Source organism: Xenopus laevis, chromosome 3L (assembly GCF_017654675.1).
Source record: "Xenopus laevis strain J_2021 chromosome 3L, Xenopus_laevis_v10.1, whole genome shotgun sequence".
Classification (NCBI taxonomy): domain Eukaryota; kingdom Metazoa; phylum Chordata; class Amphibia; order Anura; family Pipidae; genus Xenopus; species Xenopus laevis.
Genome location: NC_054375.1, coordinates 106,054,130 through 106,066,372, shown reverse-complemented (window position 1 = coordinate 106,066,372; position 12,243 = coordinate 106,054,130). Strand labels below are relative to the sequence as shown.

Genomic DNA, 12,243 nt, shown 5'->3' with positions numbered 1-12,243 from the left:
ACCTCACTTGTCTAGCTCTGGTCCACAGCTATTTAAACTTATCATGTACTTTGTTTTATAAAGCACCATTTTTTCCCATCACTTTAAAAACCTACAGGAAGGTTAAATGGCACCTGATCAAATTGACCACAATGTGTGTGTGTGTGTGTGTGTGATAGGGACCTTTGATTGTAAGCTCCACTGGGACTGTAAACATAATATTTGCAACTTACCTTGCAAAAGAAATTGAATGGTTAAGTTATAAAGAAAACCGGTAATGTTAATCTATTGGATTGTTTCAGGCACAATTTTGCAGCACTTAAAAATTGTTCTGTATAATACACCGCTTTATCTGAAGTAATGGAAATAGATCTGCACCCTAAGACTGTGGAATTCCCCATATCCCTAATGGCACATTAGGCAACATACTAACACTGCAATTACCTGAGAAGCAGCAGTGTTTGTAAGGCAATAGTGTGTGGATGCTTTTAAGGCAATGACAATGACTAGGAAGTGCCAATTTATTACACCCCCCATGTGTTTACAATTGCTAATCTTTAACCCTTTTCTCCAGAGCTCTGCCATGTTTTCACTGGTCCCAAGTGTCCAATGCACGGATTTAAGCTGAATGCATCTCCACTACAGTGTAGTACTGTGCTGTGCATGCACCCCATTTCACAGCAGCAAGAATATGGCAACATAATAATCTGGCAAAAAGTACCCTGAGCCAGAACATAGTAAAAGGATAGCAATTTTGGTCACAGGGTACCTAACAAACGAACATTGCTTCACAGAGATTTTAATTTTTCTTCTACTATAATGTAGTTTTTGGGCTACTTAAAAACATGCTGCTTAAAGCTTGGATGCCTTTTGGGCAGCCAAGATATCAGAGGCTACAGGACAACTTGAATATACATGTGTTGGGGCTTATTTATAAGAGATTAAAGTAGGAAATCCAAAACGATTTCCAGTAGTTCAATCTCCCGTTTTTGCCAAATGTAGCCAAGCTAATCCTTTCATCAGAAGCATGGAGCACATTCATTTCCTATAGGGACATCAGTAGGCAACAGTACTCTGCACCAATACCATTATCACAATAATTTATATCAATACAGACAATAAAATCTTTTCTTCCAGAAACAAACCCTGCACCAATGTATCAAATACTGTATATCAAATCTAATTTACCTGTTTAGAAAAATTAAACACATTTAACAAACTGTGCTATCCACAATCAGAGCACTTATCAAGACCACTGGTAGAACAACTTCCGTAAACAAAAGTTTTTATTGATCAGCCAGCGGGTACACACAATTATTTGGCTGTTTGTGTGTTCACTCTGTTCCTCTGAACAATGCTGCTGACAATCGGTGAAAAAGTTACAGTCCAAATTGCAAACAAAAGATTGTTTCCACAGCACACAAGATGATGATGGTATGACAGCAAAGATGACAAACAGATGGTGATGCACATGCCTAGGCAGACTCTTCCATGTCCACATCCTCTTGTAATTTCTGAACCATTTTGTCTTCCATCTGTTTTGCCTTTCCTATAAAAAAAGAAGAAAACAATTACAATGACTATTTAAAATCAGGAATTGTGAGTACAAACACAAACCATCACAAAAGGGTCACAGATATATGTATCTATTAGATAAGTCAGTAAGTCTTGCATTAAGAAAAATCAGCATCATGTGCAACTGAGAGGAGATTAACAAATTTGGGGAAATTTGTCTTGGTACAGTAACCCATAGCAACCAATGAGCATAGCTTTATTAAGTAGCATGCAGGCAGATTAATGAAAACAGGTGTTCAATTGCTCGCAGTGGGTTTTAAATAAACTCTTCTGACTGAGACAACCTATGGAGAGGAAAAGTGTTTAAAAAACTGAAGCACTGTGGCATAACTTTGGTATGTTGTTGATCGATTTGCATATTTGCACATATTTAAACAAATCTTACCAGCATGAGGAGCCCGAATAAGATGAATGTTCTGTTTGACTTCTTTGATATCCTGTGCTTTTTGCAACTCTTTGCCTTTTTTAAGTCTAAGAAAGAGAAAGCATTATGAAAATGGCCCTGTAAGCTCTGTCTTGTCTGCTTTTATATTTACAAATCGGTAGTAAGATGTATTTACCTGTTCATGATAAACCGAGCCTGCCTCTTTTGCTTGATTTCTTCCACTCTCTTCATAGCCTCAACTGAAGAGATTTCAAGGAGAATGTTAATAGCATGAAAAAACAGGGTTGGATAAGTCACGAGATATCATTTAAATGTATTTTTTGAGCGGCAATATATTCCACAGCACTGTACAATAAATGGATTTAAACAAAGAATGTACATAATTACATATATATCGACCAATAACCAACACAAAGGTGAAGAGGGCTCTGTCCATTCTCCTTAAAACATTCAAACCATAAAAAACAAAAAATACAAAGCCAATTATAGTGAAGTCTTCACATTATGGTGTCTATACTATTCAGCGTTGATGCAGAAGGGTAATAAAAGAAAAGAAATTCGGATATACACTAGAATAATTAAATATTTCACTAGATGTGAACAGTACATCACTGGTCATCTGAAGAATGCTCCACTACTTCTAGGATTGGCCAGGTTACAAAGTGAAGGGCATCATTTAAAAAAATAAATAAATTACGTTATGTGTTAATAGTATACTAAATCTACTTCCTTATGTAACTGAAAATGCTCATAATTACTACATAAAAATATTTAAAGAAGTAGGATATGCATTACATTCCTAAAGTAGATTACAAATAATTAACAGTATAATATAAAGATATATGTTAAATCATAGGTAGATGGCCATCGAACAACAAAACATTTGAGAGATCAATACTATACTCTTTTTTTTCCCATAGTAATAATTTTCTTCTCCCAAAGCCCTACTGTTAATCTAGATCTCCTGAACAAGTCTTCTAGAAAGGACTCTGGGGCAAAGCTTAACCTCACTGGGGTGTATTAATAATTGTATAAATTAGTACGGCGATAACTCAAGAGAGTAGCAGATTTTAGGGTTGAGACACACGGGCAGATTCGGGGGGAGATTTAGTCGCCTGGCAACTAATCGTCTCTTCATCTGGGCGACAATATCCCCGAACTGCCTTTGCGTGTCTTCCTGTCCGCTATAATGAAAAGTTGCCTGCGATAAAGCACACGCGGCGCTTCGTTTTCCAAAGTCGCTAAAAGTTGCATCATGAGGAAACTTTGGGCGACTTCGGGAAAACGAATCGATGCGTGTGCTTTAGTGCAGACGACTTTACATTACAGCGGACAGGAAGATACGCAAAGGCAGCGGGGAGATTGTCGCTCAGAAGAAGAGGCGATTAGTCGCCAGATGACTTAATCTCCCCGAATCTGCCCGTGTGTCACAACCCTTAGGCTAGGGCCACACGGGAAGATTCAGGGAGATTGGTCGCCTGGAGCCGCGATTGGGCACAGTTAACGGGGCTCTTCACCTTCCAAACACTTTTTTTCAGTTCAATTGTTTTCAGATTGTTCACCATGAAATAAAAACTTTTTTCAGTTACTTTCCAATTTATTTTTTACCGTTTTTTCAAAATCTTAGTTTAAAGTTTAAGGTTCCTGTCTCTGGTGTTTGAGTCTGGAAACTCAGTAATTCAGGTGCAGATTCTGAGCTGTAACAAATTTGCAACATTTAGTTGATAAATTTCTCAGCAACATCTCTGGAGTATTAGCAACTATTGTAGCAATTAAAACAGCTGCCCTTAATGAAATCAAGATTCTGCTCAGAAGCGCGAAAGATAATAAATGTATCAACTAAATGTATCAATTTAGAACAGTTTACAGGGTCAGTGACCCCCTCCTCCCAGAGCTGCTTTAGAAGGTGAAAAATTACACTTTACACTTCAATATTAGGAAAACAGACATATATTAAATAGAAAGTAATTGCAAAAAGTTGTTATTTCTGGTGAACTGAAACCAATTAGGTGTTTGAAGGCAAATAACCCCTTTCAGCACAAGTTTCATATAAATATATAACAAAATGAATTAGAAACATGTGTGAAACAGAAGAGGGCATGTTACCTGTCTTGCTCCACAATTGTCTCTGATATTTGACAGGTTCATTTCTTCTTTTTTCAAATTCAAATGAATTATCCTGTGTACAACAAAAGAGGATTAAGATGATGAAATGAGATTTATGAGAATGAGAAAAAACACTACTCCGTTTTTAATCCACAGAAATTATGTTTTACTACATAGTCTAATACTGCTTATGTATATATATTTTTATATATATATATATATATATATATATATATATATATATATATATATATATATATATATATATATATATATATATATAAATAAAATGATGCTTATTGGGAACAAATTGCTAATAACTTGCAAACATCACATGGAAGGTATAAGTGACATGTACCTTCGTATTAATATTTAGTATTATGTAGATCGTTATATTCTGAGACAATTTGCAACTGTCCTAAACTGCAACTGGTCTTCATTTAGATTTTTTTTTTAATTAATTTTGTTCTGCAGCTTCTCAGTTTAGAATTTCAGCATCTATCTGGTTGTAAGGGTCCAATTTACCCTAGCAACAATGCAGAGGAGTCTGAAAGACTAGAAGATGAATTGAAAAGGGCCAGGATAGAGAGAACACCACCACAGAAAGAGCAATAGTTTTTTTGATTATAGGAATCAGTGAACCCCAACACCCTATTGTTGCAGCAATTTTAACTAGAAGCTGGAAAGATGGAGAAAAGGCAAATAATTCAAAACTTTTAGAAAAATGAAGGCTAAAATAGAACATCCTATAACATACTAAAAGTTAACTTAACTTTTAACTAACCCTTACATGTTTCATGTGTGAAGATTAAACTACATTAAAATATTTATTATACTGGGTGTTTGTTTTATTTAAATCGCTGAAATTGCTATTTTAGGGAAAAACAAGAGAAGCACAGCAAAGAGTAGAGCTCTGTATCTGTATCAAGTGTTTGGGGCCTCATAGCAAAAGGTTTTATTGCACTCTATAAACACACTTTCACTTGTAGGCAGTCCTGGTAATGCAGGAGCCCATGGTTTTAAGAGCAGAAAAAAGTTTAATTGGGAAAACACCCAGGGTGCAGATTTATTAAATGCATTTATGTTTCTCCAATTTTCGAAAATCACAGCAAAAAAAAAAAAAAAAAAACAACTGTGACTTTTTACAATCTTTATTTTTTTTTTTTTACAATTCTTTTATGGAACATAATGAAATTCCATTTTACAGCAGTATATTTATACATTGTACAGAATGCTTGTTTTACAATAAAGTCAAAAACTTTAAACTAAACACGGTGTGGGTCATTTATAAACATTGGGCAAATTTGCTCCAGGGCAGTTTCCCATGGCAACCAACCACAGGTTTGCTTTCAGTGTTCAACCTACAGCTGGCTAAAAAAAAGCTGATCACTGATTGGTTGCTATGGGATACTTCCCAGGAGAAAATTTGCCCAGTGTTTATAAATGAGATCTGTTATGTCTTCTTGCCTTCCTAACACTCAGTAATGTATTTCCATAGCCTCAAGGGTTTGAAGTTGGTACCAAAGGGTAATACTAGGTCTTGTCTTAACAAGGGGGGGATTTTGTGTACGTGGGAAAGGCGACAGTTGAGGGTCTGTCAGGTACTGCGTTGGGGGGATTGGGGAGGAATTCCGAAATTAGCTGAAGGGTCCATCTCTGTCCAATGTCTCCAGACATTCTGAAATTTTTGGGGACGGCCTCTCCTGAGATATGTAAGTTTATATAGAGGTACTGCTTTATGGTCATGTCTTCCCAGGGTATGCAATCTGGCCCATTTCCAAAAAACCCTACCTCTCACTCCACATAGACCCTCCCTCCAGCCTAGCTGCTACCCTGGGCAAATGCCCCTAACTTTTTACTTACCCCTCAGTGCAGATTCAGCGATCGAAGTTCATGGCAGCCATCTTCTGAGTCGTCGGAAACCCAATGAGACCGTCGCTGCAGCACATGCCCGTCGGAGCAATTTCCCGGTTTCCAACAACTGCGCATGTGCAATGGACGGAAGTTGCTGAAGCGCCGGAAGACAAGAAGACCCGGAAGATGGCTGCCGTGAACTTTTTTTGTTTTTGGCTTAAGTAAGGTCACTATAGGGTCTGATGGAAGTGTGATGTCTGTTCTGTCATGTATATGTCTAGCTACTTTAACCCAAAACTTTTTTACCTTTGGGCATTTCCACACCATGTGGAAAAATTCAGTGGGGGCTTATTTGCATCTGGGGCAATCATGTGCCATTTCAGAGTTAATTTTATGTAGTTGTTGAGGGGTCAGGTATATAATCTATCCCTTGTGCTTATTATTCCCTCACAGGTCAACTCTAGTATGTCCTCCCATTGATCAGGGGTCAGGTGAGGAATGTCTTTTTGCCACTATTAATAGAGTCTATTTAAGGGAGTGCTGCTTGCTTTCATGAGGCTGGCATAAAATTAAGAGAGGGTTTTTTTGAGCTCAGCTGTGTGGGCCATTATTTCTGGTGATTTAGGGGTTGTGTCAAGAGGATGTTTAGTAAATTGAGCCTCTATTGCATATCACAGTTGAAGGAATCTAAAAAAAACATTTTATTTGGGAGCGAGAACAATTGTTTCAGTTCTGAGAAGGGTAGCAGTTTGTCTTCTGCTATAACATTTGAAACATACTTTTAATCCTGTGCTACGCCCATGCATGGGGATCAGGGAGGTATTTTAGGTGCTGGAGTTTCAGATTGCCCCACAATGGGGTACAGGTTGAGCAGTGGTGTTGAGATTTTGGGTAAAACAATATTGCAGTTTTCCATACTCTAACACAGGGGTCCCCAACCTTTTTAACCCGTGAGCCACATTCAAATGTAAAAAGAGTTGGGGAGCAACACAAGCATTAAAAAGTTCATTGGGGTGCCAAATAAGGGCTGTGACTGGGTATTTGGTAGTCCATGTGGACTGGCAGCCTACAGGAGGCTCTACTTGGCAGTATACTTAGTTTTTATGCAATTAAAACTGGCTTTCAAGCTTGAAATTCAAAAATAAGCACCTGCTTTGAGGACCCTGAGCGCAACATCCAAGGGGTTGGAGAGCGAAATGTTGCTCACAAGCTACTGGTTGTGGATCACTGCTCTAACAGTAGCCCTCATCAATAGAGTGGCTTTGTCTGTATATGGAGTACCACTATAACAGGTTTCTTAAGTTCCTCTAGGGACCCCAGTACCTTTGCTTATAGGAGAGTTACAGCATTATCTAGTCAATCTTTATTTTTAACACAGTTAGGAGAGATTATTATTAAAAAAAAAAAGTGAAAATTGTGTCACCTAATACCTAAAAAAAAAGTGTCATTTTCCAAGTTGTTCCCCTTGATTTTTATAACATTTTAGCCTCAAAAACGCAGATTTTGTTTTAAAGAGTTATTTTTCTTTGAAGACAACAATCAGAGAAAAATTAGATCACACTAAAAACAGGATAGAGTTTAGTCGCAATTGATAAAGATGCCTCAGAGATATGAGTGTTGTTTGCAAAGCAGCACAAGAGTGATTTTTCATTAAATTCAAGACAGCAATTTAAGGTAAATTGAAAATAGAAAAATGTTTCCCTCACCAAGGTGCCATCCCCTCTAATCCAGTTAGGGGAAACAATAAAACGTCTCACACATGCGCATAATGAGCGAGATAGCCACTATCTCATGATGCCCATGCATGTGCCAAAATGGTTTCCTCCAGGTTCAGGTGGAATAGAAATTCAAGAAGCATTTTCTAGCAAAATAGTATTGTTTCCCACAACAGGAGTGCAAGCTATATTAGACTGCCCTTCTGGTGGGAAAAAAATCATATGATAGGTGCCCGTTAATCATTACAGTAACAGAATTACACCTTTAGAAAAATCACATCCATAAACCCCAGTTAAGTGATAAATTACACAAGGGTGAATGAAAATGACCAAGTGAGAGCAGAGATGAGGACTTACCACAGTCAACTCTTTACCAGCTGACTTTCTGAACGCTTTGGTCCACCTGAGCTTTCTAGGGTTGCGCTTCTTCTTGAAATTCTTATGGCATTTTGACCTGCAGAATCTAAAAGCCTAAACAGATAACAAAACAAGAGTTCATCCACTCATATTGCCAGGAGTTAAACAAGAGCTTTCGTAAAACAAACATCAACTTCGTAGGAAGCGCCCCAGCATTAACCTAGAGGTAGAGGTCTAATTGTAATCCTTAGGGATGAAAGCTCCCAGTTTAGTCATTAATGTTAATGGGGTTATTAAGCTTTAAATTAACTTTTAAAGGAATTGTTCTGTGTATAATTAAAAACTGGGTAAAAATGAAATAAAAAATGAAAACCAATTGCAAATTTTCTCAGAATATCATTCTCCACTTCATATTAAAGGAAGAGTTCAGTGTAAAAATAAAAACTGTGTAAATAGGCTGTGCAAAAAAAAAAAATGTTTCTAATATAGTTAGCCAAATATGTAATGTATAAAGGCTAGAGTGACCGGATGTCTAATATAATAGCCAGAACACTACTTCCTGCTTTGCAGCTCTCTTGGTTCCCAATGATTGGTTACCAGGCAGTAACCAATCATTGACTTGAGGGGGGGCCACATGGGTCATAACTGTTTGGTTTTGTATCTGACCTGCATGCTAAGGAGTTATGTCCCATGTGTGCTCCCTTAAAGTTGCTGACTAACTCAGAGTTAGAGAGCTGCAAAGCAAGAAGTTGTATTCTGTTCTGTTATTTTATACAACAGCTCAGTCCAGCCTTTATACATTACATTTTTGGCTAACGATATTAGAAACATTTTTTTTTATTTTGCACAGCCTATTTACCCAGTTTTTAATTTTTTACACTGAACTGTTCCTTTAATATGATGTAGAGAGTGATATTCTGAGAAAACTTCAATTAGTTTTCATTTTTGATCATTGTGATTGTTCAGTTATTTAGCTTTTTATTCGCTCTCCAGTTAGCAGTTTCAGCAATCTGGTTGCTAGGATACACTTTACTCTAGCAACCACACACTGATACAAGAGACTGGCAAATGAATAGGAGTGGCCCCGAATAGAAAGATGAGTAATAAAAAGCAGCAATAACAATATATAATGCACAAAATCCATGAATATCTTGTAAATTATATCCTTATAAACGGTGACTTCTGATGTCATCAGTTATAAACTGTGAGTTCTGATGTCATTTCTGTCACATGACTCACTGAAACTTGTGTATTATAATAAAGTAAACCCAGTTGCAAAATATGAGGGTATTAGAAGTCACGTCGGCCTCGTGTTTTTATATGGTCATGAAACTCCTCGGCAACTTATAATATCCTTATATTTTACAAGAGGGGGTACTTTATTCACTATATATTTAGCCTTACAGAGAATTTGTTTTTAAGATGGGGGGGGGTCAGTGACTTATATTTGAAAGCTGATCAGAGTCAGAACAAGAAGGTGAATAAAGCAAATCTATAAAAAAGAAAAAAACAAAGGGCCATTGAGAAGTTGATTTGAATTAGCCATTCTGTAACATACTAAAAGTTAAACTACCCATTTAAAAGAAAAAAAAACATGGTGTTACTGTTGTTATGCGATCAGTCGTGTTCTTTTTGGTGTATACACCCCCCCCCCCCCTTTGCAAAATTGGGTCGGCCCTGTCCCTGGCAACAAACACCCGGGCAACTATGATCAGGAGGATACTGGGATTAACCGGATACGTTCAGTTACTCATATCTTTCAACCAATGCACACGAGGATTTGCTACACGAACGTATTCCAGACGCAGACGTATCCCCGCAGCTGCATGTGTTTACAAACTAGTAGTGACAGACATGCACATTCCTCTCGAGCCTCGCCCACCTTACAGTCGTTCCTCACGAACATCATCCCGTGTCCCGGGTAAATGGGCGCGGAGCAGAAGTAACACTTTTCAACTCGCATGGTGGCGGCTCACGACCGAGACCGACCACACGCTCCCAGCACCAGCTGTAAAAGGAAGTCTCCAAACTCCAGTCAGCAACATTTCCGTCACTGCCAGAACGGTATGTGCGCTCCTCCAGCTCACAGCGCCACCCAGGACTGGCGGAGTATGTTGTCTCACTACATCTTCTCTACTGAATAAGGAATCCTGAGGAGAAACTGATAAAAGCAGTTACCACTGAAAAGCCCTCTGTTACTGAGCTGCAGCTTAGGCTGGGTGTGTCACTTTCAATTTAAATCACCCTGACGATAAAAGGACTGGGGTTGGAAGTTTAGTGAAAAAATTAAAGTAAACATTTGTAAAATATAGATTTTCTTAGTGATAGGAATGGGCATGTCCATTTCCAACACAATTTATTTTTTATTTTATTTATATGTTTCTTAAGCATTGGATATTGCATTCCTGTCTCAGTTTGGGGAAAGTGTATATTGCCTTTAGAAGAATTCATCCCCTTTTTCTGGTGTTTATGTTCAGATTTTAATTGATGCTTTCCTTGATCTCCCTATGCTGATTGATGTCAGTGCTAATTAAGGGATGTAATGCAAAACAATATCATCTGCAAGGATTACACCCCATTAGTAGTATATAGACAATTGTGGTATTTTCCAAACAAATTGCCCTGAACATCACACTATGTTAGTGATACCGAAAGATGTAAACCCAAGTACTTAGTGGATCCCTTGGACCAGTTACTTAGAGATGCAGTTTTCCTGGCCAATTCCACAGCAGCATACATGTTACAATTACAATCTTTCCTGAAAAAGATCTTTCCAAGACAGATAGTTTGTTTCAATATGCTATATAAATAAATGATGATGATACACATGTGCAGAGCTAAATCGTCAGATATACAGGAAGAAACAATAGAATTCTACCTTAAATTACTGAAAGTAATGCTTTTAAATTTGTAAATGCAATTGCTACAGTAAAGCTGTGCCATAAATACCTCACCAAATGAGCTCATCTCTCCCCAATATTCCCATCTTGAGGTGGGCGATATCGGCTGATCTAAACGTGGGCCCTGGGGCCCAAAGATCGGATCATATTGGGTGGTTGGATCGAGGACCACATCAGCGAACCGTTGCGGCCAGATATCGATAAGGGAAGCCCATCGGAGGGCCCCATACACCGGGCAATAAGCTGCCAACTGTCAGCAGTGTATCTCTGCCCATGTATGGGGGCCTTTAGGGGCCCATCTAGTAACAATCGAATTTCGATATTTTTTTCCACAGATGTCTAAAAATTTGTAGTTTTCCGATTTTTTTTAAAAAAAAATTCGCCAGGTAAACGTTGTTGAGGTCCTATAGAAGTCAATGGGAACTGCACTGATCCTATTGGACCGTTTTAGACTTTTAGAGGTTTTTGGATTTTTTTTTTTTTTGCTAGGAATTGTCCAAAGACTAGAATTTTTTTTAAATTTTGTATACACTTTTTTAAGTGCATTATTTTCCGTTCGTAATTTTTTTATAATAAATGTCATGAATGAGATTCAATTCAAAGACGAAAAACTTTTCTCCAAATTCAGTTCCAGTTTTTTCCCATAGACTTCAATAGTTTCACATGATAAACATTGAATTGCATTTCAAATCGAATCTCATCCATGAGTTTCACGTGATAAACCTTTTTCTCTCTGAATCTCTTCCAATGTATCATAAGTTGGCTGATTAAGCCACCCACAGAGGAACCGACTTCTGCTACATTGGTCTGGCCCAGATAACTGAAAGGGATAAATTGCTTTCAGTTGCAATTACATTTACAGCTGTAAACCACTAAAAATGTATAATTAATTAATTTACATCGGAAAGTAGAATGACATTTTCTTTTCCATTGGAGACAGTAAACTGGTGATTTTCTTGACATAGTTCTAAAATATTAGCAGAATTCTAGTTGTCCTTTGGTGCACCTTTGACTCTGTTAATTTCAGGAAGATGGTACCATCTCATTATCAAGAACCAATAAATAAAATGAATAAAAAAACAGACTAATATGTTGGAATCTTCTCTGCTGATTTATTGTGCCTTCATACATGGCATGTTTCAGGGTTTCCCCTTTCTAAATTGAAATCAAAGCAGCAGAGAAGATTCAGCAATATTAGTCTGTTTTTTATTCGTTTTATTTTCTTACCTCGTAGGCGAACCCACCCACCAACTCCTATTCTGCAGAAATCACCTCCGCCCACAATCCCAGAGAGGAGACGGAAATTATTTGCATTAATAAACTTTAATATTTGATTTATTGTAAAACATCTTGTTAAAGAAAAATATTTCTC

The 12,243-nt window shown here is 37.6% G+C and overlaps 1 protein-coding gene across 1 annotated transcript; it reads right to left on the bottom strand.

Moving 5' to 3' along the window:
* Nucleotides 1-762: 762 nt before the first annotated feature.
* rsl24d1.L (ribosomal L24 domain containing 1 L homeolog) lies at nucleotides 763-9,971 on the bottom strand. The gene is given in 6 exon segments (NM_001092431.1): nucleotides 763-1,528; nucleotides 1,940-2,025; nucleotides 2,115-2,178; nucleotides 4,046-4,118; nucleotides 7,972-8,085; nucleotides 9,854-9,971. Coding segments are annotated over 6 exon segments (492 nt in total). The 5' UTR covers nucleotides 9,935-9,971; the 3' UTR covers nucleotides 763-1,454.
* Nucleotides 9,972-12,243: the final 2,272 nt, after the last annotated feature.